Source organism: Anopheles ziemanni, chromosome 2, assembly GCF_943734765.1.
Source record: "Anopheles ziemanni chromosome 2, idAnoZiCoDA_A2_x.2, whole genome shotgun sequence".
Lineage (NCBI taxonomy): Eukaryota > Metazoa > Arthropoda > Insecta > Diptera > Culicidae > Anopheles > Anopheles ziemanni.
The window spans coordinates 33,112,906-33,126,697 of record NC_080705.1 but is presented as its reverse complement, the minus strand read 5'-3'; the positions used below and the strand labels follow the sequence as shown (position 1 = coordinate 33,126,697).

At 46.5% G+C, this 13,792-nt stretch overlaps 3 protein-coding genes across 3 annotated transcripts; 1 reads left to right on the top strand and 2 right to left on the bottom strand.

The window, feature by feature from the left end:
* Nucleotides 1–1,325: 1,325 nt before the first annotated feature.
* Nucleotides 1,326–6,532, top strand: LOC131287999 (uncharacterized). Its single transcript, XM_058317098.1, has 5 exons — nt 1,326–1,931; nt 3,601–5,025; nt 5,090–5,417; nt 5,488–5,781; nt 5,871–6,532. Exons 1-5 carry the CDS (start codon nt 1,795–1,797, stop codon nt 6,135–6,137), a joined length of 2,451 nt encoding a protein of 816 aa, XP_058173081.1. The 5' UTR covers nt 1,326–1,794; the 3' UTR covers nt 6,138–6,532.
* Nucleotides 6,533–7,094: 562 nt separating this feature from the next.
* Nucleotides 7,095–8,477, bottom strand: LOC131294949 (protein YIPF6). Its single transcript, XM_058323003.1, has 5 exons — nt 8,382–8,477; nt 8,169–8,303; nt 7,851–8,095; nt 7,630–7,787; nt 7,095–7,565 (listed from the first exon to the last, which is right to left on the bottom strand). Exons 1-5 carry the CDS (start codon nt 8,406–8,408, stop codon nt 7,447–7,449), a joined length of 684 nt encoding a protein of 227 aa, XP_058178986.1. The 5' UTR covers nt 8,409–8,477; the 3' UTR covers nt 7,095–7,446.
* Nucleotides 8,478–9,122: 645 nt separating this feature from the next.
* Nucleotides 9,123–10,295, bottom strand: LOC131294960 (uncharacterized). Its single transcript, XM_058323014.1, has 3 exons — nt 10,156–10,295; nt 9,757–10,084; nt 9,123–9,694 (listed from the first exon to the last, which is right to left on the bottom strand). Exons 1-3 carry the CDS (start codon nt 10,293–10,295, stop codon nt 9,269–9,271), a joined length of 894 nt encoding a protein of 297 aa, XP_058178997.1. The 3' UTR covers nt 9,123–9,268.
* Nucleotides 10,296–13,792: the final 3,497 nt, after the last annotated feature.

The following is a 13,792-nucleotide window of genomic DNA, read 5'->3' as shown; positions in this document are numbered from 1 at the left end:
CCCCACCCGAACCAGGCGAACTTCCATGACTCGTGATGCTAATCTGGACCCGCAGCAAAACAACTGTTGGTGTGGGTTTATCACGTCCCCGAAAATAGGTACACTTGAGGATCCAATCAGCAACAAACAGAGTACAAAAATTGGTCTCAAACAAATCCGAGACGTCAACTCACCATTCGGGAGATAATCCCCAAATTGACGTAGTACCCGTGCGACTCGTGCTGTCGTACAGTCTTCTCTGTTCCCCGTTGGGAATCGCAACCGCCCGTCCAAGCTGCGATAACCTCTGACGTGTAAAGTTCTTTGCCACGTTCAACCGATTTAGCAAGGAGTCTTTGCACTTCCAAAGGCCAACTAAGAACCACGCCCCGCTTTGTACCAGATTTTTAGTCGGTACGTCACACGAAGCCAGTATTGGACCGGTTCAGGGCGCCTCAAGAAGACACCCGACAGTCTTGACCGGGCGGGGGACAAAGTGCATCTTCCAGGAACGGTGCCCAATGGTCTTATTCCTGGTGCTTATCAGGGACTCACTGAGAGATAGTTCGATTCGGTGTGTGTGGCGTTGAATTTTGCATCCCCAAGTTCTTTGTACGAACTGATCGATTCATAATTTTTCCATCCGAAAATATTCCCTCATGATGTTTAGAATGCGCGGCCAAGCCATCCACTCTCCAGCCATTAATGGGCGCATGCGAAGGCTGGTGTTTTTCCTCGGCGCGGTTTGTTGAGACCGTTCCGGTCGCAAGAGCTTTGGCCACTCGTTACTCTCGAACCGACCGGGAAATAAACAACAACCATTGAATGTGCTCACGAACAAACCGACCGATGTCGCTGCTTCAAGTACCTACTATCACAAATCCGCTGATAACGGGCTCGAGGGCTGATCCGGGGACCATCGGGGGAGGGAACACTTCATCCAAAGCCGTGGAACGTCCAAGAACGGAAAAACGGGAAGGAACGATGTTTGCGTTGGACGGCGGTAATTTGGGGAGTATGAAGCTAAATAACAACTTCCCGATTTGTTGTGATTGAACAGCGCAGCTGGGACGAACACATAAGAAATCGATGCACAAATCGAAGGGCCAATTACTTGCCGGAACACTCCGACTCCTGTGGTAGTGGTGATCACGGTGCTGCCCTGTTATTATTAGGGGACTTTTGCTGGAAATCAACAAGAATTTGCACCCCCGTTCGTACCTCTGGCTGCCCTCTCCTTCGCCCAGCGGTGGATCAGCTGGCACGAGCTTTAAAGTGTCCTTTATCAGCTGGTGCGGTACAGTGCTGCGGGCTCAGTTGAATCTCAACTGTACTGGTGGCGAGGCCAATCTCCTCCTCCTCTTCAGTCGATAGCGACCGTGAATTAGCGTTCAGCAGCGAACCGGGCCGACGACACAGTGTTGCCGCAGCTCCCAGCGCGCCAGGAAGCACCAGAAGGACGGTCTACTCGGTTATGGGCCCGTTTCGTGGCTGTTTAGTGTGTGTGCGTGTGTGAACGTTTTATGTCTTTTATGTCGAGTATCCTGCATGCGAGGTCGATCGAGTCTGGAATCACAACCAAACAGAGAAAGCAATAAAATCCCAAAAGGAACCCAAAATTCAACCGTCAACGAACGCTGTTAATAATACTCTACTCTTTACGAAAAGAGAGGCAGAGAAAAGGGACATTGTAGTGAACCTGCAGAAAAAAAAACAAAAAGATAAATCTTAAGGCACAGTGTGTGCGTGTATGTGGTGAATTCGATCGATTGAGCCCTTAGTGTCCGTCCCCGGCTGTATACCATCATCCACACGATGTCGGCCAACTGTGAGATCACCATCACCAGCCCGCAGGAGGCGCATAGCAAGGGCAGTCTGATCGTGGTATCCAACAGGTTGCCATTTGTGCTAAAGCGGGATTCCAAGACGGGCAAGTTGAGCCGTCACGCAAGGTAAGAATTGTGACGCGAATCGAGAATCATCCGATGAGCAGACAGGTCAGATTTTAATATACCATGGTCGCTAACGTCATCGCTATCCGCCAGACAGTGAACGTCAATAGGAAAGGGAACTGATTAGGGAATGGAATATTCTGATAAGTCCTTCGCATTACCGTCGTCTCTAATGGGTAGCTAAGTGTACTGAAGTAACAATTTTAGGAGTTTTTATTTTATGTCTAGCGTCTATGACACACAATGGCCACTTCTTCGTCCTCATCTTAGCACAATCCACCGGGCACGATTAGCTCCCACTTGGGTCTTACTTACGTAAATGACCTCAAAGTACATTTGTTTTGTGTTCTTTTTGTTTACTCCAATTATTTCAAGTATTTTTCCACAGCTTCTCTTTTACCCTGCTGCTCTCCTACTCTTTCCCGCGGTGTGTTAATCAAAAGTGTGTCAATGTTGGCTGACCTTTAACTGCTGACGACACGGGACGATCGGTGAAGGAAGCTGGCAAGAATTTCAACAAAAACATCAACAGAAAAACAAAACAACACAAACAGGGCTCAGAGGATCGGCACTGATATTTTGTGCGTTTCCGTGGGCTCAGTGTTTGATACTTCGCGATCCTTCGTGGGACGAAATTTGACCAACATCTTCCGAACAGGGGGCTGTTTCCCATTTGAAAAGCATTAAAGGGCACGCCCCTGCTAATTATGGTTTAATTTTCCACACCTTTCTTTAACTTTGAGAATCCCTATCGATTCGATTTGACAGTTAGATTGATTGTGCTGTTAATCTTACCCGCTTAACCACCCGATAAGATAACCATGCACCGCACACATTGTCTTATCGTTTTATTGGCCGATTGATTGAGACAGTAATACAATTAAAGCCACTTTCTGCCGTTGCGATTAGACTGTTGTCATACGCAACCTTTATCCTACTCAAAACTCCGACTGCGACCCTCTGATGGGGTATTCTCCCAACCACTTATCGGAGGACACGTTTAGTTCCACGCGGTCGTACTTCCCCCCCTTACCATTTCTTCGCCAGCAAAACGATATCTACCGTAATCTTTATGAAAAGGCGCGAGTCTGTCCTGGTAACGTTAACTACTAACCTCACTCCACGTGTTAAGAGACGAGAAGCGGAAGACAATCTATGGAGGTCGTTACCTTGCATAGCATATCAGCTTGCATCTCGCGGGCGATCGGAAACCATTTTTCAGACAGTCCGTCTTCACGTGATCGGACCGGATTTTTGCGGTCCACTGGTGGCCTGCCGGAAAAACTTGTATGACGACGCTCCATCGAACGCATCGACGCGCCACATGGTGGATTATGTGTGTGTATGCGCGGGTGTGTGTAAACTATCATCATCTTCTTATCAGCAGCGACCGTAATCCGTAAGAAAATTGCTTTCGTGCCGTTTGTAAAATGTCTTCGAGAACCGTTTTATGGCTCCTTCCTTGCACGACGATACCGAATGACATTGATGGCGTGCTCCACGCGTCGGGTTTCCTGTTTGCAGTTACACTTATCTACGGCTACTAGGCGCGTTTAGCTAGGTTAGATGAGACAGATAGTCCATCCACCGGGAGGATGATAGCGATTGAGTGCGCGTGCGCTGCACGGACTATCTACGTAATCTAAATGAATGGTTGATTTCGTTTCAGTGCCGGCGGGCTAGTCACAGCGGTGGCCCCGGTCGTGATCAAGGGCAAAGGACTGTGGGTCGGTTGGTCCGGCATCACGCTCGACGATGAGAACGAACTGATTCCGGAGTCGGATCCGACCGATGTCACGCCGACCGCCGGTTTGCTCTCGGAGCAAGTCGTCTCGGTGAACGTGGAACCGAAGCTGTTCGACAGCTACTACAACGGCTGCTGTAATGGTACGTTCTGGCCACTGTTCCACTCGATGCCGGGTCGGGCCACGTTCTGTGCTGACCACTGGCAGTCGTACTACACGGTGAACAAAGAGTTCGCCGCCCGCACGATCGAGGCGCTCGAGCGATGCCTGCAGCAGAACACGCACCAGGGTGTGCCGATCATCTGGATCCACGACTACCATCTGATGCTGGCGGCTAACTGGATCCGTGAGGCGGCCGATGAGCGTAACCTGCCGTACCAGATGGCGTTCTTCCTGCACATTCCGTTCCCGCCGTGGGACATATTCCGGCTCTATCCCTGGTCGGATGAAATCTTACAGGGAGTGCTGGCGTGCGACATGATCGGATTTCACATTCGCGACTACTGTCTAAACTTTGTCGACTGCTGCCAGCGTAACCTCGGGTGCCGTGTGGACCGTAAGAATCTGCTCGTCGAACACGGTGGCCGATCGGTGCGGGTGCGCCCGCTTCCGATCGGCATTCCGTTCGAGCGGTTCGTCGAGCTTGCCCGGACGGCTCGTAAAGTGATCAATACCAACCAGAAGATCATTCTCGGTGTGGACCGGCTGGACTACACGAAGGGTTTGGTGCATCGGCTTAAGGCGTTCGAGGTACTGCTGGAGAAGCATCCCGAACATCGGGAGAACGTAAGTCTGCTGCAGATATCCGTCCCGTCCCGCACGGATGTGAAAGAATACCAGGAACTGAAGGAAGAAATGGATCAGCTGGTGGGCCGTATCAATGGGCGTTTCACCACGGCCAACTGGTCACCGATCCGGTACATCTACGGGTGCGTAGGTCAGGAGGAGTTGGCCGCCTTCTACCGGGATGCATCGGTGTGTCTCGTGACGCCACTGCGCGACGGCATGAACCTGGTGGCGAAAGAGTTTGTCGCCTGCCAGATCAACGAACCACCGGGTGTACTGATAGTGTCTCCATTCGCCGGAGCGGGTGAAACCATGCACGAGGCGCTACTCTGCAACCCGTACGAGCTGGATGCTGCTGCGGAAGTCATCCACCGGGCGCTAACGATGCCCGAGGACGAACGGACGCTTCGAATGTCCCGCATGCGAAGGCGCGAGATGCAGAACGACGTCAACAGCTGGATGCGACAGTTCCTAAAGGCGATGGGTTCGCTGGAGGAGGATGACATCGGCACGACCACGATGCAGCCGGTTTCGGTGGATGATTTCGATGATTACCTATTGAAGTATGACCCTGTTGTTGTTTTTCTCTAGACCACGATCACTGACACAATCACTATCTTTTCACAGCTACATCGGATATAACCACAAACTGGCCCTGCTTCTGGATTACGATGGTACTCTGGCACCGATTGCTCCCCACCCAGACCTGGCCACACTTCCCCCGGAAACCAAGAACGTCCTACAACGACTGTCGAATCATTCCGATGTGTACGTGGCGATCATTTCCGGGCGTAACGTGGAGAACGTCAAGCAGATGGTTGGCATCGAGGGCATCACGTATGCCGGAAACCACGGTCTGGAAATTCTTCACCCAGATGGTAGTAAATTCGTCCATCCCATGCCCATCGAATACGAGGATAAAGTTAGTGGGCTGCTGAAGTCGCTGCAGGATTCGGTAAGTAAGCGGACATTGGTACCATTAGAAGTGTCTTGAGGTTCACATGGTAACCTGTTTTCCCCCTCAGGTTTGTGGTGACGGAGCATGGGTAGAAAATAAGGGACCCCTCCTGACGTATCACTATCGTGAAACACCTGCCGAGTTGCGTCCCGCCTTGGTGGAGAAGGCTCGCAAGTTGATCATTCAGTTCGGTTTTCGGGCGGCCGAAGCACACTGCGCCATCGAAGCGAAACCTCCGGTACAGTGGAACAAGGGTCGTGCCTCAATCTACATCCTCCGGACGGCTTTCGGTGTTGACTGGAGTGAGCGAATCAAGATCATCTACGCTGGTGACGATATGACTGATGAGGACGCCATGATGGTAAGAGGGTGTGACACGGTCTCCAACCGTGGGAGGTATTCAAATGGACATTTCTTAATTTTTCTATTCCTCAAACTAACAAAAAACAGGCCCTCAAAGGTATGGCAGCAACGTTCCGTGTTACCAACTCCCAGATCATCAAGACAGCCGCCGAACGGCGCCTTCCGTCGACCGATTCCGTGCTGACCATGCTCAAGTGGGTCGAGCGACACTTTATGCGTCGTAAGCCGCGCGCCAATAGTCTCACCTATCGCGGCAAGAAGAAGGACAGCGTAAAGATCCAGATGGCGTTCGATCTGGTTCCCAACTCGAGCGGTGCCAGCAGTCCCGTTTGCAGTTCGGACGAGCGCGACTAGGTCCGGTCATCGCTGATCATCGTTTTATCCAACCTTACGCTACCGTTTCAATGCTTTTCCTTACTTCCCCCTTCATCATTTTCCTTTTGCCCTTCGTTGTCGAACCTTTTATCCCGTCACTCTGCTCTTTCCCGGTAGAATTTTAATATGTTGTACGTTTATTTTATCATAGTTATTTGTTTTTTTTCTGTGTTACGAACACACACCACAAAGCAAAGCGGGTGGTTTCCGGCGGTGAAACCACTAAATGTTTTAGTGATCTGTTACGCCAAGTACGGTGCCAAAATGGAAGATGAAACAATGAAAATTTGTTTTGTGAAAATCGCTGATATTCGTAGAATGTGTTGTTAGGAAATAGGTTAGGGAAAAGAAAAATAAATTCTTAGTCGCTACCAAGCAAACAGGTACAGTTATTTCCTTCTTCACGAAGCTCTTATCACAACCGTGAGCAAAATGTAGGCCGCCAGGACGCCAATGTTTGTCCCGAAAAGGCGTCGCAATAAAACGATCCGAAATTGAAATAATTTTATGATGCTATTGTCCATGATTCGTGCCGTTTGATAAGAAAAATAAATGCACCATGCCGCCCTGTAACTGTGCCATGTCGCATCAAGAATCGCCCAACGGGGGAAAAGACAACAAAAGATTAATAGGCTCGGGCTGGTGCGGCTGTTCACGAATCCGTTCCTGGAACGATAACGACGAACGCGAACGTTATTAATTTTAACCTCCACTATCGACTCTCTCGGTAGGTGGTAACGTCGTTATCTGCTTCCTTTACCTTTTCGATGCTTCTATTGGATTTTCCCTGATGCACATTGGCCAGGCAATGAGTTTTAGAATTTTCTGAAATTTAATCAGAATCAAGATCAATCGCTTTAATGTCAATGCCCTTGGAAGTACCGCGGAGTAGTCATGGCCACCACTCACAGAAAAACATATCCATTCAAGAATAGATTAACCAATCAAACTTCGCATAGTACGACATAATCGTTTTATTATTCTAATCTGTGGAAACATATATAATACAAAAGGGGTGGCATTAGAAGTACGGTAGCGATTATTCTAAGTGGATCATGTTCCGTTTCATTTTTTTTTTTGTCAGTGCCAACTGCAACTACTGGCCGTGATGTAAACTGCAGCTTGTTTGGCTTTAATCATCGCAGTGCGCTGGAATGTAGAATGAACATTCTCAAACATCGTGCGCTCCGATCGCGGGGCTTTCCACGGTTCAGTCATCGTTTTGCTTCACGAATTAGTGTAGATAAAATGAAGACATGTCGCTTGTCACAGGTGTACATTACGAACATTACACATTACTGTGCGAAATCACTAGCCACGAGATGATGAAGTAAAAGAGGAAAATCGGATATACAGCAAGTGCTTTCCGGTTCGCGGGTTGACTGTCACCGAGAAAAATAATTGAAGCTACAACGGGTAAGGTAGTGTTAGTAGTTTAAAATTAACTCCGTTAAATTTCCTTTCCTCTTACCATACGTTGCCCAACCGAATCCTGCTGATGCTACCAGAAATCGTAGAAAGAAAAGGAACGTCGTTTGCGTTGACAACAAAATTATCCGGCACACCAGCAGCGCGAGTGCGCAGGGCGTCAAACAGTATCCCAGCACGCAGACCGATTGGAAGAAGGATCTATGGAAAAACATGATCATTAGGCCGTTCAACATGGACATCAGAGGGGATTGCTGAACTTACATATTTCCACCCAGCAGCTTCGAGTTAAGTGTAACTATCATTGCACCTATCCACACTATGACAAACACCTGTGCAAACTCCGGCCCACCGTCGTACATGTCGGCCGACGAGCCCTGCAAGATTGTGGCCATAAACGTGCACAGCACCAGCGGGCCCCAGAGATCCCATTCTTTCAGCAACGTATTTTTCTCCTTCGGTATGAGGACGTGGTAGAATTTGACACCGACAGCCTTTACGTCACGCAGCTGGAAAAGAGTACGGGTTGATTCAATTCCGGTGCCTGTTCGTTCCGTTTGCGATTGCGTGGCTAGATCTTACGATTGTTTCCCTTATCGGTTCATCGAGTGTGTTGAAATTGGGTGCTCCCGGATTGTTTGTGTTCCGCTGTGTGCCGGACACGGTCATTTCGCCGTGCATGGATTCCGACGGTGATTCGACACCCTCATCGTACAGCTGTAATCGAAAGAACAAGAAACACGTATAACAAGAAGACTCTTGAGTGTAAAACACATGCCACGTTGAAATACTCACATCTAGCTTCGTTTCTGGAGAGGACATAGTTAAATTCGAAGAAAATTTGTTTTTATTATTTACATCCAAACTACGTGCCGCGAGCACTTTACGTGTTTTTTTCTTTTTGATCACCACTTGGAGGTGGCATTTTGACAAGAACCCATGGGTGCGATAATAAAGACCAAGTTCCGGAGTTATCGTCAACATGCCCATCACTCAAACTACTCGACTGCTCGAAAGCGTCTCTCTCTGAGACAACGATTGATAATTCTCTCGCGAATCCGCAAAATCTCTCTCGCGGACAGAGAATCGGGTAAACTGACATTGAATACGCCTGGAATTATATGAAATATTTTTTTGAAGGTCAAATTTAGAATGGTTTATTGCGGTAAACATCTGTGACCAACTACTTCAAAACATAATTAAAATTTTAAGCTTGAAAATGAAAAATTGGTTGGAAATTTCAATTAACAGTCTTAAATCAACTTATTTTGTTCAATGCGTTCCTTTTAACAAAGACCTAGTTCCGGAGTTATCGCCAACATCAGCCCGTTTGCCCACCACTCAACTACGCGGCTGCTCGAAAATGCATGACGTATTCAACCAAAATTGCATTTAAAATTTAATTGTTTTTCGATTCGTTTCATATTTGGATTTAGTTTATTCAAAATCAACACTTTTAACATTAAATACCAACATAAATCGCGCTGTGTGAATTTTTTTCGTAAAACACACGTATTGTTTTGATGCACCAGATGCAGTTATCACTGCTGCCGCACAGCTGATAAAGTGCATGTTTTGTTTACAAACAACTTCAATCTGTCCTTTTCGCACAATCGTCAAACAAATACGATAGGCTTTTATTTGCCACCAATTACGACAAGTGTGTGTCCTCCGCGTGGCGTTCACTCGCAGATTCGAGATTCAATCCACTTCAACAGGCGATAAACCGCATCGACGGACGGTATTTTATGGTCGGCGTTCGTCACCAAGTCCTTATCTTTCGTCACCCGGAACGACCTTCCCGTGCCCTTGATCATCTTCATCACGTCCTCGTCGGTGGTGTCGTCGCCGGCAAAAATCACCTTCCGTTGGCGCCAGTTTTTGTCGAAGCTCGTCCCAAGGATAAACTCCGCTGCAAATCCCTTGTTCCACTGAATCGGCGGCTTGGCTTCAACCGAAGCGTGGGCCGGATTGGCCCTGTAACCGTACGATTCGATGATCTTCGTCGCGCGTGCTGCCATTTCCGGGATGTACTTTTGCTCCACCTCGCGAAAGTGGAACGTAATCGAGACACGCTTGTTCTCCACCCACGATCCGTGATGCACGACCTGGAAGGACGAACCTTGATTTGAGTACCTGTTATCCTGCCGGTCGTAGTTTCCTCGGTTACCTCCCGAGTGAGATGATCAATCATCTTGTCGAAATTATCGGCCACCTCCTTCGGAATGCCTTGGTTTTCACGCGAACCATTTGGGTAAAGCACCTCCAGCCCGTGGTTTCCCGAATAAACAATGTTGTCCAAGCCGATCTTCTCCTTCACACCATCCACATCGCGCCCGGAGATGACCGCCACGAAGGCTTTGCCGCTGTTGCTGATGTTGCGCAAGGACTGCCGCATTCCCTCGCTCATCTGTGTCAGGTTCGGATGGGTCGTAAGCTCGGCCAGAGTACCATCGTAATCCAGTAGCAGAGCTAAACTTTCACCGGGCTTTAGATACCTTTAAAACCACCCAAGAACACATTAGAAACCCCTTCGGCTACTTTTCTAAGCTCTACGATTTACACATACTCGCCAAGGTACTGATCGTAATCGGGCTGCGACATGTTGGAAACGTCTTGGTTGGTCGCCGGCCAGCTTATCACTGGCTTCGAACAGTAATTAAGGAATATCAGAGCTGAAAGTACTACCAGCGGTGCACTACGAGCCATTCTATTTGTATGCTTGCCGTTGCTCGCGTGTGTGTTTGTGTGACGGAATACACGCCGGTGGCGCCCTACAGGGCGGGTGTGGCGTCCGTACGAAGGTCCGTCGTTCGGGTGGTAATACAACGAAGTACGTCGGGGCTAAAGGGTGTAGTGTCTATGACGGTGACGACGGCATTGACTATCTTGCTGATCGCGAGTGTTGCGAGAACCACGAGAGGATCGTTCCTGGGGGATGTTGGCACTGCTCACGGTTTCGAATGCGCGCGACGACTGCCTGTACCAATTTTGGTAGTACCACTCTACGGTCAGGGCCATTCAGAACGGCTTGGCTGGTTCGTCACAGTGGGAAATGGAGATGTGAAAATTTGGAAAGAATTTGACTGAATTTGAGTCAGTAGATTTGAGTTGATTGAAGCAATTCAAGAATTAATCGATAAAGTAAGCCCGTTGAAAATGAAAACATTAGTTCATATTAAATTACATCATTCAATCTCATTATCATCCTAATATTGAAATTATATTGTTGGAAAATAAAAAAGTTAAAGTAATTAGAAGCACATTTTATGCAATGACTTTTTAAATTCTAAAACAGGTGCTAATTTGCTTTCTATTAAAACCTGCTATAGAATTTTATTTTATGTTTGGGAAATTATGGCCGCTCCATGTTTTACAGTAAATAACATTTTTCCCATTGTTTTGTTCGTAGCAAGTGAGATTCTTAGCCGTTGGTTCTTCATTCATGACCGTTTTGATAACGTTTCACCGATTTTAGGGGTTCAAGGTTCCCAGTAGAGTTTTTTCTTTTACTTTTAATTCCATTAGAACTCCATGCTTCATGTTTGGATGGAGTCGGCTAAAACTCGGCCCACCAGTGCACGTGTAACCCGCATCGATAGTGGCCAGTCTTACCAAGCCGTTTGTCTGACAAACAAGAACGAAACAGCAAATATTACCCCGACAGCACCCAATCGATTTATTAGAAAGTTGGTAGCGTTCTATCAGGTTGTTTGTGTGACTGATTCAATAAATTATAAATATTTCGTCTCTGTAATATGACAGCCGTAAGGTGAGGTTTACGCAAATTTCAAGCCAAAAACTTTGTAACGGTAATTTTATTGCAAACTTTATATTGCACCAAAGGTTGCTAAATGCTTATTTATGTGCTTGGCGTTTCCGTAAATCAAATCACTTCTTAGCTCACAATATGAGAAAGAACCCTTCCTTGTATGTACGTGGGGAAATATTTGCTTTTTCAGCATACTGTCTCTTCTCAGCACGAGTTTGCAACTTTTTTCTATCATCTGCCGATGACCCGCTGCTGCCCCTGCGATTTCCAGCATATTTTTGGCACCACTCGAGTACAAGATTATGGAATTAGCATTCGCATTCTAATCATTGTCTCGTGCACATTCACGCGTTGTATTTGGCTTTCTATTTTAACACTAGAGTCAAAACAGCGGTCATTTGTTTTGGTCAGCGGACTGAATATGTAAACAAAAAAATACATCCACAAAGCTACATCTAACACAAACATTTCGGATTTTTCTGATCAATTAGTTCCGAGAACCAATTTGACTATCCCTAGAATGCTTTTTAGCGGTCGTTTTGACCGCTCTTCTTGAAACACTTTGACTTCACTATTTTTGAAGATTTTTCAAATCCGTAAACGGTTACTTTTTAGTATAATTGTTTACTATCTTTTGATTTGCGAGCCTGGCGTGATCTGGATTGCAAGCTTAGACAATCTGCAGATTCGTAGGATTCTGCTTATCCATCCACCTTTTTGCTGAATTGCTGTCGATTCATTGTCGATGTACATTCCATACAGTGGGCCAATCTAGATGGTACGGATCACGAGGGCTCGCAGTTGTTGGGAATCTTTATTTCGCGTCACCGCCGTTGGTTCTCCGGTGGTGAGTTCTTTCATTTTCTTTCAGTTCTTCTTTTAACATAGATCACCAATACTGTCACACAGAAGAGCAAGGGTACAGGAGATCCAGGTTATTCTTGATAAAGTTCATTAAACTTGAACTAAAAATTATTGACAGCTATATGGTCTTTATTTAAAGCTCCGTTGGTAACAATAAAAATAAGCCACCTAACAAACAGATGTTTTATGTAATAATGAAAAACAAACTAATTATTTCTTTCTAGTTCTTATTAGTGGCATTATAACAATTAATAAAACGATCGATGGTGTGTGATTAAAGTTGTAGTCTGGTAGGACGTTTGTGGCAATATAACAAATTAAAAATAGTTTCGATTCACATTCGATTCAGAGCCTCTTTTCGAGTTGAGATCAGGAATGTGTAATCAGTTAGGGAAGAGGGATGTGAATTGTGAAAAGTGTGAATAAAACTTATAGATCAAAACAGAGCGAGAAACGCACCCAAACAATACATCTATCTGAACGGATGTTATGAGAGTCTGGGGTGTTCCGAGAGCACTATGTACTCCCGTATTCACAGAAGTCCACTTCCATCAATGACTGGCTACTTCCTCTATTTCCCTCCCGTGATGCCCTTGCTTCAAAGGTGGAAAATCCTTTCAATGACTGGGCGCCTCCATCATGTGTTTTAAACCGGTTTATTTTACTCTCTCACTTTCGCTCTCGATCAAAACACATATACTAGTTCTCTTTCCACTCACGGTAGGGAACATGGTTTAAGGGTGAGCGCCTTGCGATATAAATACGACGGGCAGTTCTTGGCTACCGTTCAGATCAGTTCGCACACGCGACTCAAACGCATCGTATCGGCAACACCTTCGTATCTATCCTTTCTTAGTTTTGGCGCAATTCTCACAAAAATCGTTTTGTATCGTTCCGATGTTCTTTCCAGTTTAGTTGTGAGAGTTTTCCTTTCGGTTCGGAACTTTTAATTTTGTTTTAAAGTGACTGGAGACTTTACAAAAGAGCTGTTGAAAACAGATCTTCAATTGATGGGAAAGGATAGAATAAACATATTGTTGTCTAGCTTTCGATATGACTAGGACCAACCTGATTGGAGTGTTAATAAGTCCTTAACGTTATCAAGTGTTGTGCCTCCGTGTTGCTCTGTATCACCTCATCGTTGTAGAACTCGTCGTCTTTCATTCGTAGTTGGTGGCCATAGTTGTTATAATAATTAGGCCTGAACAACCGTAGCACTCCTTTGGAAAGCGTAACTACTGTCGAAAGCAGATTTTATCGCTGTGTACTGTGTCTCATCATGGGCTGTGGACCTTGTCGTCGATTTAACTATGTGCTGCTGTGTAGATCGTGATTGTATACGTGTGCATGAAGTCGCTGCAAGATTACAATAAAGCAGCACTTTAAGGAGGATGTTCCATTAGCTCCAACCATACCCATTGTAGAGACATTAATCCTTGTGTTGTGTCTAGAGCTTTAGAATGTGAGCGTCCAAGGTCCGTGGGATTCATTCGACGTCCCAAAACAAACATTACTCAATCCGAAGCACGGTAATCGGACAGAGAAAAAGTGAGCGTAGTAGAATGTTCCA

Excerpts from the sequence above, each read along its gene's own strand:
- LOC131287999 (XM_058317098.1), top strand. The coding sequence starts at position 1,795 with ATGTCGGCCAACTGTGAGATCACCATCACCAGCCCGCAGGAGGCGCAT. Across the intron at positions 1,932-3,600 it reads AAGTTGAGCCGTCACGCAAG|TGCCGGCGGGCTAGTCACAG; the intron begins GTAAGAATTGTG and ends ATTTCGTTTCAG. Across the intron at positions 5,782-5,870 it reads CTGATGAGGACGCCATGATG|GCCCTCAAAGGTATGGCAGC; the intron begins GTAAGAGGGTGT and ends AACAAAAAACAG.
- LOC131294949 (XM_058323003.1), bottom strand. The coding sequence starts at position 8,408 with ATGTCCTCTCCAGAAACGAAGCTAGAT. Across the intron at positions 8,304-8,381 it reads CTCCAGAAACGAAGCTAGAT|CTGTACGATGAGGGTGTCGA; the intron begins GTGAGTATTTCA and ends TTTCGATTACAG. Across the intron at positions 7,566-7,629 it reads ATTCGGTTGGGCAACGTATG|CTTCAATTATTTTTCTCGGT; the intron begins GTAAGAGGAAAG and ends TACCCGTTGTAG.
- LOC131294960 (XM_058323014.1), bottom strand. The coding sequence starts at position 10,295 with ATGGCTCGTAGTGCACCGCTGGTAGTACTTTCAGCTCTGATATTCCTT. Across the intron at positions 10,085-10,155 it reads TACGATCAGTACCTTGGCGA|GTATCTAAAGCCCGGTGAAA; the intron begins GTATGTGTAAAT and ends GTGGTTTTAAAG. Across the intron at positions 9,695-9,756 it reads TTGATCATCTCACTCGGGAG|GTCGTGCATCACGGATCGTG; the intron begins GTAACCGAGGAA and ends TCGTCCTTCCAG.